The 17,794-nt window shown below is 41.8% G+C and overlaps 1 protein-coding gene across 7 annotated transcripts in view; it reads right to left on the reverse strand.

Moving 5' to 3' along the window:
* Positions 1 to 213: 213 nt before the first annotated feature.
* The window catches only part of ARHGEF6 (Rac/Cdc42 guanine nucleotide exchange factor 6), a 55,593-nt gene continuing 38,012 nt past the window's right edge, over positions 214 to 17,794 (reverse strand). For 2 of the 7 annotated variants that reach the window (XM_034781357.1, XM_034781363.1), the window contains 10 exons: positions 17,211 to 17,297; positions 16,143 to 16,221; positions 14,876 to 15,009; positions 13,651 to 13,788; positions 9,316 to 9,336; positions 7,677 to 7,770; positions 6,293 to 6,382; positions 4,773 to 4,881; positions 3,906 to 3,960; positions 214 to 2,811 (listed from right to left, as the gene is read on the reverse strand). In XM_034781357.1, coding sequence (XP_034637248.1) covers positions 2,671 to 2,811; positions 3,906 to 3,960; positions 4,773 to 4,881; positions 6,293 to 6,382; positions 7,677 to 7,770; positions 9,316 to 9,336; positions 13,651 to 13,788; positions 14,876 to 15,009; positions 16,143 to 16,221; positions 17,211 to 17,297 — 948 coding nt within the window. In that variant the 3' untranslated portion in view covers positions 214 to 2,670. The remainder of the gene's footprint in view (positions 2,812 to 3,905; positions 3,961 to 4,772; positions 4,882 to 6,292; positions 6,383 to 7,676; positions 7,771 to 9,315; positions 9,337 to 13,650; positions 13,789 to 14,875; positions 15,010 to 16,142; positions 16,222 to 17,210; positions 17,298 to 17,794) is intronic. The other 5 variants (XM_034781359.1, XM_034781360.1, XM_034781358.1 and 2 more) reach the window with 5 other exon arrangements.

The following is a 17,794-nucleotide window of genomic DNA, read 5'->3' on the forward strand; positions in this document are numbered from 1 at the left end:
ATAGGCCCAGGTGTAGCCCAGCCCTCTTCAATTAGCTGGATTGGGCTCCCCTGCTCCAGTCCAGTGGCCCTGGGCTCAGTCTATCCACAGAAACCAGCTATCCCGTGACACAGACACTGAAAGGCTAACCGACCAGGTGCTGTATTTTGCAGATTCCGATCCCGGGGAAGAGGGGAACTGGACACAAAGACATCAACAGATGTAGCAAAGAAGCCATTTTTATCCTTCTTTATTTGTTGAAAATGTCACTTAAAAATAGTTCAAAATAAAAACATTAGAAAAATTGACCTTGCATAAGTAGTAACAGTAAATAAATCTACATGACAAAAGATCGAGTGGAAGGCAGCTGACACAGAGCATCCATCTTAAGACAGACTAACCAGAACCTATTTACAAAGTACTGTAAACAAAGTAACTATGGCAACACTGCTATCAGTTTGTCATGGCTTCCTTTCCTTTATTTTATTTTATTTTTGGCTTGTTATGCTCAGTACATGCGTCTGTTCCAAAAACGTACTAGCACATCCTCCAGCACATCAAAAATCCTATAAACATGCATATGTACACAGCATAGGTGCAAATAAACTCTAACTAGATGGATATAGTTATACCTTTTGCCCAGGACTATAAGTCACAGTCTGGTTTAGTTCACGTATTGATTACAGTTCATGAGCCAATTGTTGCCTGGGTGCATAAGTGCATGCCAGCGAGACAGCAGACACAGCTGGGCTGCTGCTGGGCATGGGGTAGATTACTGCCTCTCCTACCCTGGCTCCCCAAAAAGCAGAGGAGAAGTTACTCTGACAGGAGCAACACAAGGATGTTACTAGGGAAGTCGGAGAACCAGCTTCATGACACCCAACCACACACCAACATTTCACACTTCTGTCCTTCATAAGTGAATGCATGTTAAAGCCCAGTTCCCAGGCAACGGGGCCAGCGGTCTTAGTACAGCTCAGCTTCACACACTTACTGCTGATGTGCGAAGAGTCAGAGAGCTGGTTGCTTCAGGGACCACCTACCATCGAGAAGTAAGGACAGGGATGGTGAATGTTGGCCAGAGCAAACAAGGCCCAAGATTTAAAAAAAAAAAAAAATTAAATCAAACAAACAAAATCACCCCAAACAAACTCACAATAAAATGAAAACCCATTTTAAAATGCTCCGCCATTTTTAGAATCCAGCTTTTCAGCCTAATTGCTCCTCACCCCCAAATGCAATTTGCACCACTCAGGTTGAACTTTAATTGCAATATGAGGGTTATAATTATTCCCTGTAATATTTCCTTCATGAAGAACTTAAAGAGTAATGAGCTATGATATGTGTCTACATCTCTTTGGGACGCTGCCCCTTGATATTCATTCTTAACCGTTAGGATACTCCAGACCTTCTGCTAAAATGAATGATGTATTGCTAGCAAGGGGAAAAAAGCAACCATAACAAAACAAGGGGAGCCCAGAGCCAGATGGAAAGCAATGTGCAGACTGTCTATATATACCCACTATGTGTTCTGTGACTGAGCTGGTATTTCTGCCAGCAATTTGTAAAAACTGTATAAATTCTTATACAGGAGGGAGATTGATCATTGCAGCTCTTGTCAAAGCATAAATGTAACTATTTTTCCTATTGCAACAGAACATTTTTTCCTATTATAAAGCCCCTTTGGGGTGGACGGAGTAATTAGTGGTCATTGTCTTTTTTTCATAACCAAGGTGAAGGAACTGCAAATGTTTTAAGTAGGGGGAAAAAACCCTAGCAACCCCTTGTCAAGCCAAGTGTGCATTCCATAAGAGGGGAGCACAGATGGCAAGGTAAAAGCACTGGGAAAATATAAAACGTATTCACTACATGGACGTTTAGAAAGTGAAAGTGTAACAGGACCTAAGTATTAGAGGTCATGCATTAGAAACAGGCCTTTGGGCAAAAGAGAAGTTAACTGTTGTGTTAACCATTAGCTGCTAAGAGGCAGTTTCATCCAATGTGACTTCCCGATGTGCTAATGATAGAAGAAGATTCTACTGCTCCAAGGAGTTAAATTAAAAATGTCTTAAAATGTTAATTGCACATTTTCATCTGTATAAAGGCCACATGAGAACCACGCTATTGCAGGGCACTAGCTTGCTCCAGACAACTAAAAGGGGGTGGGGGAAATATTTGGAGGGGAAAACTTCCATCCTTGATTTTCAGAAAACAAGTGCTAGTTGCTTTTTGGTTTTTACCTGACTCCAGCTCAATAAACATTTCCATTTAATAAATTAAGTACCGGGCACGTTAAAAAGAATAAAAAGGAAAGCATAAAAAGTGCTTACATTTCCTTTATAGGAAACCACTGCCAAACCCCTCTTCTGAGTGGCAGTCATTTGCAGACTTCTTATTTGCTTCCAGTAGCAGGTACAATGAGGTATTAGTTGCTGCAGATGAATTGTGAATCGTAGACCCCTTGCTGACCATTTTAGCTGTTGACTATTTACTTGTTTGTGGTATGTATTATATCCTTATGGAATAGAAACAAACTATTTTTCATTACCACTTTCTTTTTTGTAACGAAAAAAACAAACAAAAAAACCCCACAACAAAATAAAATAAGGAGCAAGACGAGGCAAAGCATCCAGTTCTGCTTCCCAAGAACGCCTGAGGTCACACGCAACTGCCAGCAGCTTCGTCCATAATTCAAGCTAAAACCGAGGACTTGCGCCCAGTCTCATCCCTGGCACATTCATCAGTTTGCTTCAATAGCCTTCTGACTAACTTCTCTAAATCTTTTCTTGACTTCAGCTCTTCTTCCAAACATTGTTTCATTTTTTTACTCTCCTGTGGGGGGAGGGGGAGAGAAAAAACCTGCTATATTTTTTCTTATCAAAGTTCAAAAACCTTATAGGCTCAAAAGAGCAAAGTATTTAAATATGCGGTTAATGTTAAGTGCATGCCTAATGCTTTGCTGAATAGTAATAGACTTAAGCATGTGCTTAAGTGTTTTGCTGTAGCATGGCCTCAATCATCACTGAAAAATGGTGTGGGGGGGGAAGCCCCCCCCCCCAACCCAAACACACCCAAAACAGGAACATTTGACAAAATGTAGTGCTGGTTTCCAAAGATTCACAGACCGGGTCACTTGTGGTTTGGAATAAAGTGAGGGCCTGATCCTGGTCAGCCAGAGCTGTGCTGCTGTACAGGTCCACATCCAAGTTACTGGGACTTCACATGGCCATAAGCATCCACCTGCAGGAATCCCATTCCAGGACCGGCACTGCAAGGCCCTCTGGTAGTGGAGGGATGTCAAGAAGATCCAGAACTAATATATATGGAGATATCCCATCTCCTAGAACTGGAAGGGACCCTGAAAGGTCATCGAATCCAGCCCCCTGCCTTCACTAGCAGGACCAAGTACTGATTTTGCCCCAGATCCCTAAGTGGCCCCCTCAAGGATTGAGCTCACAACCCTGGGTTTAGCAGGTCAATGCTCAAACCACTGAGCTATCCCTCCCCCCCAAAACTGGGGTACAGGGGAGGAGGAGGAGGGATGCTTCCCTCTCCTACCCCTACGGGGATTAATTTTTACATCTGTTTATCATAATCCTATAAAAGGAACACTACGGACCATAGAGATTAAAGGGCAGGACAATTAAAAAGCCAATATACGGCTGCCACAGGCTAAACCTGTTCTGTTCTCTTCATATACTGACACAAAGTACAGAGCCCCACGGATCCTGCAGCCACTTGGCACACAGAAGTCCTGCTGACGTCAATGGGAAGTATGCCTGTCAGGCAGCTGCAGAATCAGACCCATAATTTTGAAGGCATCGGAGTCCTCAAAGATCAGCTAATTGATAGAATGTTGGTAGAGCAAGGCCACCTGTTTAATCACTGCTCCTTACTGACAGCACATGCAGAAAAGCTCTAATTACCTGCTTCAATTCTTTGACCTGATCTTTCAGTGCATAAACCGTGTCTACCAGACTTCTAGAAAATAAGCAGAAAATTAAGATAAGAGAGCTGAGGTGCAGTAAATCAAGATCAGAATGAGATTTGCATACAAATAGTTGGGGGAGGTGCTGGCAGTTTGTATTTTATCTTAGGCTGCTTATTCCAGCAGGACTATTCACATTTCTTGAGCTAAGTATGTGCCAGCACTTCAGTGCCGAGGGTCCATCCATAAGACCTTGTTCTGGAGTCTTAGCAGAGGAGCATTTAAACGTCACAGCCATCAAAATGTAGGTCTCTTTTCAAAAATTTAGAAAATATTGTTTATCTAGGTCTCAACAACAAAACATACAAGGCATTTACTTTGAACGGTATGCATGGAATATGGATGGATGGATGGCCACAAGAATGACTCTGTCAGGGCTTGGCAGGAGCAGTAACGGATTTACAAATAAATAACCTGTGAAAAGGATTTCCCTTAGTTGTCACAGTGAAAAACCCCGGTGCAGACCCTGAGCTGGTGTACACTGGAATCGCCTCCAATGGAATGATGCTGATTTACACCAGCTGAGGATCTGGCCTCCAATTTTAAAAAGAAAAGGAGCTAACTACAAATTGGAATCAATCTTGTATTCCTCGCCACCTGAAACTCACACTGAATGTCAAGGGCCATAGTCTGTAAGGATGCGGCTGGGTATGTTCTGACCTGAGTACCTACAGCCTTCCAATGACACCTACCCAGAGAAGACATGGCCTGGGTTTTTAAGGTATCACCCCAAATCCACTGGAATTTATCATAAAGTTTAAAGTATAAACACGCAAATAGGGAAGCCTCTAAGCAGCTGACTAGCCTCACGCACTTTTCCTCCGTGACAGTCTGACCATTGCTTCTTGTTTCCTCTATGATGATTTTCTCTTCCTCGGGCAGCAGGACCTGGGGTATGGAGTCTTTGCGAGAACCTAGAAACAAGAGGTGCCAAACAAAAAGAAAAACTGAAACCTTCCACAACAGCTGACACCGTTTAGAAATAACAAGCCTAATTGTGAACTGGCTCACCCTAGTCTATTTTAGGAACACCTCCAGTGAAGCCAATGAGGATAGATCATTGAGAAACTGCTGGAGGCAGAATTGGGTCCCCCATTTCGAGTAAGTCCAAATCCTTGTGTTGCCTGCTAGCATTCATTATTTAGTATTTATATGACAGTAGCACCCAGAAGCTCCGGGCAGGATGGGATCCCTGTTGTCTACACATATCTCCTGCCTTAGAGGGTTTCTTCAAATGCCACGATCAACATTCCTCCTTTGAGCTAACTTGACATTTAAACCTTGATAACGCACTAGTTTCTGTGCAGTGTGCATCCAGGAGTAAATCTTTCAACAGCATGTGCAGAGCCAGACAGGCCAAGCCCGCTAACAATGAGAGCAGAAGTGTCCCCGCTAGATCCCAACAATGCCTACACTGCAGTATGTTAAATACCCACATGGAGTCAGCAACCTTAAAAACTTGTTTTTTGAGCGAGCCCCATGACAGCTGTGGCCATTCTCAATCGAAGCATCGGGACTACTGAAAGAAGGTACATTATGGGCAACGGCCTAATCCAGCAAAGCACTAAATCACATGCTTAAATACAAGCATGTGTTTAAATCCTATGGACTTCAATGGGACTTTAGCAAGTGCTTAAGTGCTTTGCTGAAGAAGGATGGACTTAAGCATGTGCTTAAGTTAATTGGGGCTAAAGCAGTAAATGGCAAGTTGTTGGAGGCACTCGCTGAATCTAAAATTATTTGATTGCTTATAAATTAAAGTATTTGTTTAGGGTAGGAACCATTAGAAGGAACATGTTTCATGGGTCCCAATTTAAAAATGTTTCCTCATCTGATAGTTCACCAATTGACTCTGATCTCTCACCAGCACTGATAAATAGCTGTAGTTCCAGAGTTTCAGAAAATGTTAGATACTCGGGTTCTCATGAAGCAGCTTGTTCTTAAACATGCGGCTGATCAAGAGATAATATTCAAACTTCCTTTCAGAAGCTACCTACCAACCTGAGATTAGCATCAGTTTCTCTTACTCACAGCCACAGGCACAAACTAGGTTTGTATAATTCCTACCAAGTGCTAGCGAAGTAGCTGTGTACTACAACCCAGAGCGTCTGCCATCTTACCTCCTACTTGCTCATCCTCTGTGACAGAAGAAAAACAATAGCAAATAAACCACTAGATGTAGGAAATGTCCTTATCTTGATGATTCAGACACCACGGTTTCTTTGCACAAGCTTGATTGCCATATGTTGCAACACTGTTTTTTTCCTAAGAGGTGATCATCATTTCAGATATCTTGTGAATTATGTAATATATTTGTGTGTCTACCTGAACTGAGAGTTTGCTGAAAACCTGCACCAGTGCAATACGCCTCAATAACTTTCAGAATCTGGGCATCCTCTTCTAGTGCAGCAGTACCTGCAAAACATTGCAAATATTGGCTAAAAGCAATATATTTTGGCTTCTTTTTTTCCTCTTTCAAAACCCTTGCAACAAACTCACTTACGAAGAGAGACAGCCGTGCTTGTATGACAAATGGTATTGTCTCTGGGAGTGGGGCAGAGGTGATACTCTCAATTCAAAGGGACGGAGAGCTTTGTATTTCACATGAAGGCCAATTAAGTGGAGTGGTGCCTCCCTTTGGCTGAGGTCTGACTAAAGGAAGGATGGGGATACTAGATAGCAAGTGCTGTGAAGAGTCAGGTAGCTACTACCTATGGTATGAAGGACTTGCAGGGGAAATAAGTGCACTTGTTAAGAAGCTGCAGGCTTAAAACCCCACTGCCAGGATCCTCGAGAGAGGTACAACTAAGACCCAGGTCCTGATTGCTAATCCTGGCTGTCACTGTCTCACTCTGTGACCTTGGACAAGTCACTTCTCTCTTTTAGGGTTTTGTACTGCCACTCTTCATCACAGTATCTGATCCCCTTCAATGTAAAAATCAAAAGTTATGTCCTAAGTAGACTTCATGGAGTCTCCAATAGATCTCCATTAGCGTGATAAAAACTTTTTTGTTTGTGGGGGAGGGGCAGGGGGGAAGAAGGGGAGTTAGATTTTATCAATTTATTTTTTGTTGGCGGGGTTAGCAGTACAAGAAGAAGCCTGCATTGGGAATATTATTCTTATGTTGGAAAGCTTTTTTGAAGAGGTAGGTTTTGCAGTGTTCCTTAAAAACGGGCAGACACTGAACTGGCCTGATCTCCTCTGAGAGTTAGTTTCATAGCCAGATCCCCTTGACAAAGAATGTTTTGTCCCCAGCTCTCACAGGCTTCCTTCTTGGGCTTTGTGATCTGCATTGTCCTAGAAGAGCACAGCTATTGTGATGGTTCATAGATTGAAATTCAATTTAACCCATTAACTGCTTTGAAGATTATCATCTCGGTCCCTGTTTCCCTATCTATATGGTGAGGATAATAACATCCCTACCTACCTCATCTTGATTTTGTGATGCTTAAATCAATGGTAAGAGTGATATAAACGCTAAGCATTCCCACAAGGGTTTCACAAAACTAAGATAGATGGCAGCTGTGCATGGCATAGTGGGAAGCTTATGAGTATGAGGAAGGCTTTCAAAAAAATCTCAAAAACAAAGTACCTTTAGTTATTTATGTGCAACATATGATGCATTGAACAAATGGCTCTGTTTTCATTTAAAATCTCATGTAAATCACTTTGCAAACAGAACTCCCCTACAGAAAAGGAAACACTTACTTTTTCTAATAACAAACTCCTCATCAGATGCTTTTCTCTCCGTTTTCCTTTTAGGAAGGAACTTCTTCATTGTCTTTGGACTCTTGCTGGAATCCTAGAGAGAAACAGACTTTCCTTCTAAATAAGAGCCAAAGGTAGCTAAAATAGCAGAGCAATTCAGACTGAATGTGGTTCATCGCATTATGCACTAAACTCCTTTGCACGCAATTATGAAGTTAAGGAAACTTCACAGCTGTTAAGGCTGTTCCCTGCACTAGGTCTGTGTGCACAAATCCCAGTAAAAGCAACGGGAACTGTGCATGTGTCTCAGGGAAATGACAGGGGAATAAAACACAATCAGATGAAATATAATCTTTTGGTAAGTGACTCACATAAATTCACTAGAAATATCAGTATGATCAACTTTTCTGTAGTCAGTTATAAAATTCTCTATGGAATTGTACACATGTTAATTCCTAGACTACATTTTTATTTATAATATAGAACATATCATAAGTAATATAGTAATATATACACACACATATACTGTGACAGACCCAGACCAGTGGGGTACAGGAGTCTGGTAGAGGGCAAATATACTGGTCACTGGATGAGTAGTTTTCTGTTCCCTGATTGACCAGAGCAGGGGCTACACTAGAGTAATCAGGAACCTGCTAGAACCAGTTAAGGCAGGCAGGCTAATTAGGACACCTGGAGCCAATTAAGAAGAAGCTGCTAGAATCAATTAAGGCAGGCTAATCAGGGCACCTAGTTTTAAAAAGGAGCTCACTTCAGTTTGTGGTGCGAGTAGGAGGAGCTGGGAGCAAGAAGCTGAGAGTGAGAGGGTGTGCTGCCGGAGGACTGAGGAGCACAAGCGTTATCAGACACCAGGAGGAAGGTCCTGTGGTGAGAACAAGGAAGGTGTTTGGAGGAGGCCATAGGGAAGTAGCCCAGGGAGTTGTAGCTGTCATGCAGCTGTTACAGGAGGCACTATAGACAGCTGCAGTCCACAGGGGCTGGAGCCTGGAGTAGAGGGTGGGCCCGGGTTCCCCCCCCAAACCTCCCAATTGACCTGGACTGTGGGCTCTTCCAGAGGGGAAGGTCTCTGGGCTGTTCCCCAACCCACATGGTGAATCTCTGAGGCAAGAAAATCTGCCAATAAGCGCAGGACCCACCAAGATAGAGGAGGAACTTTGTCACAATACACACTATATCTGTGCATGTATAATTATAAACACCTTCCCACACACATCTGTATGAAATATAGTCATATACACACAGAGTGTCTGATAAGATTGTAAATATAAGAAACAAGTTTTTAGTTCTTTTGTTGAGCCACAATCATTCTGATTGATTTTGAAAGCATTTGTATATGACAGGTTATGTGTAATATAAATATCAAGGGTAAAAGATCTAGTAACCATACAAATAACAGGGGTGTCATGTTTTTCATGCAATTCAGCCTTTGTGTCACAGTCCTAAATATTTTTGGTGAGCCTGTTCAAAATTTATATACCAATAAGAATTGAATCATACTCTAAATTATTAAAAGCAGGCACAATTAGGAAAAAGTAAACAGGAGAGGAAGGATCTGCTTAATAAAGGTCACAGCACAAGCATTCTATGTTACAATAAGCCAAAGAGATGTATCTACCCTTACCTTTAAGATATAAGACATCCTCTAAAATGAATATGTAAAGAAAGAGAAGATGAGTGTGAGTGGTCGATGATTTTATTGACCAAGTCCATTTAATCAATAATTCTAAAAACATTTAAATGTTAGTGTTGCAATTAATGTGCTACAAGGATTGTCACACCCTCAATATCAACATGCGAAAGAACCAAAAAGAGCATGGTTTCATGCAAGATTATGAACGTTGAAAAATAAATTAAATGTGAAATACATGGCAAGCAGGCATTCATATACTCCTAATACAGCAAAAATAGTGATCATGCTTCAATGAGTAGTAGGATGTCAGTAAATACTGCCTACTTATAACCATACATCTTAGAAATGCAATAAATCACGAAAAATCCAACCTCAATATGCAAGCTAAGACACTGCCTCTGCAGCTGCTCTGCATCTACAACTCCCACCCACCCACCCAGACTTGTGGAGAAGCTGTAGGGTCAGGCTCAGAGGTGTTGCTTGAGGCTCAGATTTGTAACTCTTTCTTCAAGTCAATGGGGGTGAGGGAACATTTGGTGTCAGGGTGGCAATGCCCGCTGGTGTGCTGTGAACTGTGTTTTCTAAAGAAGAATGGGACCCTTTCCTAATGAAATTTTTTTTTCCTGATCAACGTCCTCCTAAATGGGAGACTGCTACAGTGTGAGGCATTGAAATACACCAGAATTCTCCTCCTATTTCACTAGAAATAGTTTCCCCTATAATCATCGTCAATATGGCCCAAATCCTGCCCTCTCCTCAGCAGGCACACAGGGCTCCCAACATGGTGGAACCACTGTGGATCTGTTGCAGAAGAGGACAGAAAGATGCCAGGAGATTTTGCAGGGAGGTGTCCACACACGCTGCATCCAATAGGGTCCCGCACCATGGGTTTCTGTAGTATCCATTTGCTCTGAGGACAGTGTGGCGTGGACAGGGGTTGACTGAATCTCTACTCTTCCCTTCCCTAGGTGTGGGTTGCAAAGGCCACAGAAACCATTCTAGTCCTTAGGATGGATTAGCAAAGTAGCTCCCTGGCCTGATAACCTGCTGTCAGGTGTTCCCTAGCAGTTAGACAAGTTTCATAGCCGAAGTACTGAGGGCCAGATTTGCTCCTACAAGCAGCTCTTACTACAAATGGTTTTGTGGGGTCTCTGGGAAAGATCCAGAGAACCTATATGATAAGGGTTTTGAGGCAAGATTCCTCCTCCAAGTGCACTCACGTGGTTCCCTCTGACCCAACAGAAGTTGCTGTTTGCACAGAAATGTGCTTCTGTAAAAAGAAACCTTACAAGTCATGCAAGGCAGGTAATTTTTCAAGCTAGGAAATGTGTGTCACACCCCATTACTCCAAATCCGGACATGAGAATTTACCGGTGGGCACCGGCTCTCTAATTTCAAATTATGACTAGAAACAGAACAGGAAAAATGACCCAGTTTACATGGAAATGGCAACACTGATACACAGTGCGTAAGCAGAGTTCTGGGGTTTCCTGAATGCAGCTAGCTACGAGAAAGAGCACACAAACCTGTGAAATTCCGCCCTACGAACAAGAAACCAATTGAAATCTTAGTGGATGTCTAAAAATCTCCTCTTTCCATCAAACTCCGCACACACACCCCAAGACAATAATGAATTTCTTTCAATTGAAGCTCTAAATTCTCTTTACAGAAATGGATTTTTAAAATCACTTTTATATGTCTCATAACAGGAACCTGACCTGGTCTGATTTCTCATCCCTATTACATGGTTGTATCCATGAGGTGCAGCCTAAATTTTAAAAGGTCTCATTCAAAGCCATTACTGTGCACCAGGTAATTGCGGGAGGTGTGAATTAAGAATGTATTGTGTTGGAGCCATTTGAGCCACTTGGCATAACATTTCTGTTCACACTTTTAAAAACAGAGCTGAATTCTGGCTTCTAAGTGCGTGAACATAGCTCCAGTTGGAGTTCATCTGAATTTACACAGGTGTAACACCAAGATCAGAATGTTGCTTTATGTGTTTAAAATTACCGTAACTTTTTTCCCTTCCTGCTCCAAGTGGGCCAATCAATTAGTGCACATTCCAGATGAGTCATATCGGGTGTGGTTCTACTTAGAATTGGGGTTCTGATTTGCAAAATGGAAACAGCTCTGAAAAGGATTTTTATCTTTAAGCTACAAAATGGTGTCAGGGAGGGTCCACATACAGATCCTAGCAGGTGAGGTCCACTTCCCAAGACTCTTCTTCACAATTGGCGCTAAAGAGCACCCTGCCAGGAACCTCAGTAGAGTGGGTCTGAGCTGAATGGCTCATTCCTAGATCCAATCCTGTCAAAATGCACGTGAGGCAGTGAGAGACAAATCAACTACACATACTGTGCCTGGTCCGTAGACATTAAATAAGTGGCTTTTAATTGTCAACCTGGCATCTTTCCATGAACACTAGCTTCACTTACACACTTTAAATTAAGGTTTGTGTGGGTGGGGCCTGGGGGCTGCCACCAGAACGTTGCCCCTTAGCACCAGTGGCGGATTAATGATTTTCCCACCCTTAGGCCCTGAAATAATTGCTGCCCCGGGCCCCATATGAACTTATTAAATAAATATCAACACCAATATTTTCACTTTTTACTTCACTACTAATTTCAACTATTTTTTCTGTCTCACTGTCGGCACTAATGATACAACAAAGGAATCTATTTTGTGCATTTTTGCTATCATTTCATTTTCCCTTTCTTTTTTTTGTATAACTTTTTTTTTTTTTTTTAACTGAGAATCGCTTAATTTCTTCCTTCTGGTCATATTAATGTTTAGGATTCTCGCGAGTATGTTTACTAAATGGTGTCGCGCCGTCACTGGTGGTTTCAATACGCGCTATGATTGGTAGAATCGCAATGTTACTGATGCCGCAATTACAAAAATGCTGCTATTATAAATTTGTTGGCCTAGGTGATAATACGCCGCTGCTTAGCAAAGAGGGCATTGCTGACATCCACTTTGTGTGGGGGATCATAACAGCTTGCCCCCATGCTCAGCAGAGAGTTTTTCACTGTACAGTAGGCTTCACACACCAGGATTTGACTTTAAGTCACATGGTCATCTTCTTATCACACAAGAGTTGCTATGGAATCACCATTAATAAATTCTCTTCTTGAGAAATCTTAAACTGTTTTCTAGACATATAGTTTAACATGTGCTGTGTTGCAATTACCCAGTAATAACTTGTGAATGAGATTCAAAGGGCTGTGGTGTCAATAGTTATAGTGGTCAACCTATACATTTTTGGCCTATTTAAAAAAAAAATCCATTTATTATTGCAAAGCAGGGATTCATCCTTAGATTAAAATGTAGTAAGTGGGCAACAGTTTGTCATGCAAGTATGAAACTGCTTAGTCAACATTAGGGACTCAGAGCATGCAAAGATTAAGGGGTCTTAAAACCCAATTTAGTTTTCAAAATAAAATGTCTGAATTTCCTTAATTAAAAAAAATCATCTCAACTGCCACAGTGATGTCTCAACCCTCCTCCTAAATAATTCACTCCTGCAGTCTGCAGACCCCCTGCTCACCAGGTTTCAGAATATTGCAGGCCCTGAGAGGGGGCTGTTATAACAGAAGGGTGGCTGACACAAGCCTAGGATGCATCTAGGACCATCAGACAGTAATGTTCACACCTTTGTTGTAACCAGGACGATTGGTGATTCAGCTGTTTAGTCAGCTACTGCTACCGGGAACATTACACAATTACTCAGTTTATTCTAAGGGAGGGAAGGATGGTCTTGTGGTTAAAACAGGGGACTAAGAATCAGAGCTGGGTTCTATTATGGGCTTCCCCACCAACTTCCCGTGTGTCACCGAAGCCCTGGAAACTGAGTTTCCCCAGGGGAATAATACTGACAGGGGATCCGTGATCTAGCACCAAAAATACAGGGTGGAGAAATATAATCAAAATTTATGGTGGTTTCCTTCCCGCAACTTTCTGTGTTGAGCCCAGTTCTGAGGTCCTCATGTACGTAAAACTCTCAAATGGAAGTTTTGCCTAAAGACTGCAGGACTGGAATCAGTGGAAAATATTAACTCTTCAATCCTGCAAATACGTATGCACTTAACTTAAAGCACAAAACTAGTTCCATTGACTTGGTGGGACTTACATGCTTAAAGTTAAGCATTTGCATAAGTGTTTGCAAGATCAGGGCTTTATTTTGTTCAGTCCTTTAATTTAACACCTATCTTGGTTAAAAGTCATTAAACCTACTCCTTTCTACTCTCATCATGCAAAACAACTCTGCACAAACATTAAAGATTTCTATGAAAGGCACAATACGCTGCATGTATCCAAGATTACCTCTTTGTAACCTAGAGCTGCTGATGGTCTGAGCGGAGGAGCAGGTCGGAGACAACTTAAGGTCCAGGGTTTAAGGATTTTGGGCGGTTCCAGTGGTCCGCGAAGCTGTCCAGTAGAACTAAAAGTCTGAGAAAATACCTGATGAGATTGTGAAAGCTGTTTGCCTTCACATACAATATGTGAGAGGGAAAAAAGGACCTTTCTCCATCCGAACTACTGTAAGATCATGGCTTACCACAAAGATAGCAAGGGACATTAGAAAAATGACATGAATAGCTAGCTATAGTGTTAGGTGTGAACTCTACAGTCACAGGCATGATGAGGCCCCAGAACCATGACCTCAATGTGAAAAATCCTGTAGCTCTATAAACTGGTCTGAAATCAACAAGATGAAATTCAATAATGACAAGTGCAAAGTACTTCGCTTAGGAAGGAAAAATCAAATGCACAACTACAGAATGTGGAGTAACTGTCTAGGTGGTAGTGCTGCCGAAAAGGATCTGGGGGTTATAGTGGACCACAAACTGAATAGGAGTGGCCAATGTGGTGCAGCTGCAAAAAAAGGCTAATATGATTCTGGGGTATATTAACAGGAGTGTTGTATGTAAGACACAGGAGGTAATTGTCCCACTCTACTCAGTACTGGTGAGGCCGCAGCTGGAGTACTGGGTCCAATTCTGAGCACCACAGTTTAGGAAAAATGTGGACAAACTGGAAAGAGTTCAGAGGAGAGCAACAAAAATGATGAAAGGTTTAGAAAACCATTGAATCTTGAGAAAAGAAGACTGATGGGGGACCTGATAAGTCTTCCAATATGTTAAGGGATGTTAAAAGAGGATGGTGATCAATGGTTCTCCATCTCCACTGAAGGTAGGACAAGAAGCAATGGGCTTCATCTGCAGCAAGGGAGGTTTAGGTTAGATATTAGGAAAAACTTTCTAACTACAAGGCTAGTTAAGCTCTGGAATAGGTTTCCAAGGGAGGTTGTGGAAGCTTTAAAAACAAGTTGGACAAACATCTGTCAAGGATGATCTAGGTTTACTTGGTCCTGCCACAGTAGAGGGGACTGGACTTAATGACTTCTCGAGGTCCCTTCCAGACCGACATTTCTGTGAAACTGGCTAGATACAAAACTATCTGCTTTTGTCACATTAGGTAAGAAGCCTAGTGTCAATATCGAGATCCAATACATTCAGAAAGGACTGGAATGGTACAACATACTTACAGAATGAGCACTCCAGGACTGTGTTTTGGATATTGTGCTGCACGTCCCTTTGGTTAGCCTTTGCAAATGGTCGAGCCATTGGTGCAAATCCTGGCTGCTGTTACAGGACACTGTGATTCGTTCTATCATGTTCCCTGCATTAGAGGGTTAAATTACATTCTTTATAAAATGGCATCAATCCACTGGAGAAATTCAGCCCAACTCATTCTGACAACAAGCACCTCCTGTGTTTGCAATGCGATATGGCTACAAGTCCCTCTATATGCGCCTGTTCCAAAGCCCAACTAAGTCAATGGGAGTTTTTCTTCTAGGGTCAGTGGGCTTTGGGGATCAAGCACTCTGTGACTCTGGTATGACTGTATCTGGAATAGTGTGCTCAATTCAGGGCACCTCATTGCTGGAGAGATATTGACAAACTGGAGGGAGTTCAGAGAAGATCAGCAGAAATTACAAGGGTACTGGAGGGATAAACTTGTGAGGAATTAGTAAAAGATAAGTGTAGCTTCACTAAGCAGTAACTAATGGGGGCCATGATAACAGTCTACAAATATTTACAGGGTTCAAATGCTAATGATGCAGCCAAAGTACTGACTATGATACAAGGTTGGTCTAACTAGGAGTCATGGAATGAAATTATGAAAGGGAAAATTTAGTTTGACTATTAGGAAAAGCTTCCTAGCAGTGAAATGTTTTGGGCTGTACAATGATCTGTCAGGGACCCCAAAGCACAAGACATTTATAACTAGAATGGTCAAGAAAGTAGGAAATATAAATCAGGGAACAATGCTGCATTGGTCAGGAATGGACTGGATGATCCAGATCTTTTTCCATTTCTAGCTCGCCTCTGATGATACTCTGACTCAATGCGCAGAAGTAGTGGCTTGTGAATAAACTGGTAGTAGATTATGGAAGTGGTTCCAAACATTTTTAGAGGACTGTACCAATTTAAGCAGACCTTGGCTGTACCCTACACTCCCCTCTTTCCTCAGCATACAAGCTACTGTTACTCCCATAATGGAGTCTGAAGCAGCCCAAGCCCAGTCATGGCAGATTAAACTGCACACAGATGGATCAAAAGCAGACCCCCTTCTTGTTCATCAAGGGAGCTGGACACACACAACTCAGATGTCACTGTAGCATAAGGACAAGAAAAGAATAGCATATCATAGCAGTGAAAGTGTAAAGCATCTCATGTAGTAGCAGTTGGGAACTACTTATACAATAGATGCTGCTCCCACTGGACAGGAAATGCACAAAGTGTAGTGACCTGTGATTTCAAAAGCATGCTCGGTCCCTTCTGTTCCTTCTAATTTTGTCAGCGTCATTCCTGTTAACGGCAGTTTTCCCTACAAAAAAAAAATGAGAATGATTCAGACTCTACATCTATCATTTTTAGACAATTTGCCTCTCTCAGGAGTCACCACCAGAAATCATTGAAGGCTTCAGAAAACCAGAAAAGATTCCCCTTCAGTCTGTGGATCTAGATTTCCCTGTCCTTAGCAGGCCAAACACAAGGTCAAGTCCATTCAAGGATCTCCCATGCTAACTTAATTATAATAAATTATAGCACCTAGCTCTTACATAGTGCTTTTTCCCCATAGCTCTCAAAAGCTTTACAAAGGAGGTCATTTTCACTAACTTCCATAAGCCTCTCTTATAGAAAAGTCATGTTGCACAACTGAGCTGTCAGTCTCAAATCAAAGCCAAAGAATACCCATCATGACTCCTTTACTATTACCATGATTGCTCGTATCCATGTGTGCTTGAGTGTGATAAATCAGCATGAGGCTGTTCCTTTCTTGGACATTATTTCATGCCTCCAGTAGCTTGTGGGGAATAAAGCCAAAACAGAATGATTTCCACCACTCAGTAGTGTAGTAAGCCCCAAAAAATGCATTGCCTGGAGCATTGCATTATGTAAAATGGAAATTATCAGCCTCTGGTTAAAAAAAAAGGTCATAATGAAAGCTTTTAACCAGGCATTATTGAGATGGGGGTGGTACACGCCACCGACACCCAGTTTGAAGTTTCTATTTGGGTTCAGAATGGTAAAGCCATGTCAGCATTTATTGTGCAGCCACAGTAATTGCTCAGAACTCTCTGAGTATAAGAAAGTGAGATATTTTAATGCAAGGGCACTCACGCTTGTGGAAACTGTCTAACGACTCCCCATGCTGGTATGTATGGTAAGCTAGAGTTCTCAGTTTCCTGGCGGTGGGGGGGTTAGCACCACAACAGAGAAGTTTCAGAAAGCAGAGGAATTTGATCTGATTACAGACATTTGGTTTCCTTCTTTACGCCCAAATACTTGCAACTTCAAATCAAATGTGCCTACCTGATAGATGAACCCAGTCATCCGAGGGCTTGCAGACAACATTAGCAGAACATTGGAAAACAACATGAAATACCTCTCTTCTTTCTCCTAAAGTGAAAAATACATCCATCTTACAATGCATCACAAAGATTTTCCTCAGAGACATTAGTATAATGGGCCCAATCCAGTTTCAACTGAAATCAAAGGCAATGTTCCCAATGACCATAATGGGACCAGAACTGAGTCTATTAATTTAAAATTTACTTATTTTCTTTACTTAATAGCCCTTCAGAGACTACAGACATTCATACATGCATCCTCCCAAGCATTAATTTGGCTGGCAGTGAGAAGTACCAATGTTCTTACTAGGTAAATACTCGATCAAAACCAATAAGAGCTACTGTAGTAAGAAATTACTCTCATATAATACACACCCACGTACACATATATATGTAGTACAATATATAACACATATATTAATACATATATAGAGAGAGTATTAGAGGGTACCACGTCTCACTTGTTTATTTAAAACTTAAAGGTCAAAACCTACCATGATTCTACCCGCAGAACTTCTGGTAACAGCAACAGGAGTAGTGCATATA

This window comes from Trachemys scripta, chromosome 9, assembly GCF_013100865.1.
Source record: "Trachemys scripta elegans isolate TJP31775 chromosome 9, CAS_Tse_1.0, whole genome shotgun sequence".
NCBI classification, from domain to species: Eukaryota; Metazoa; Chordata; order Testudines; family Emydidae; genus Trachemys; species Trachemys scripta.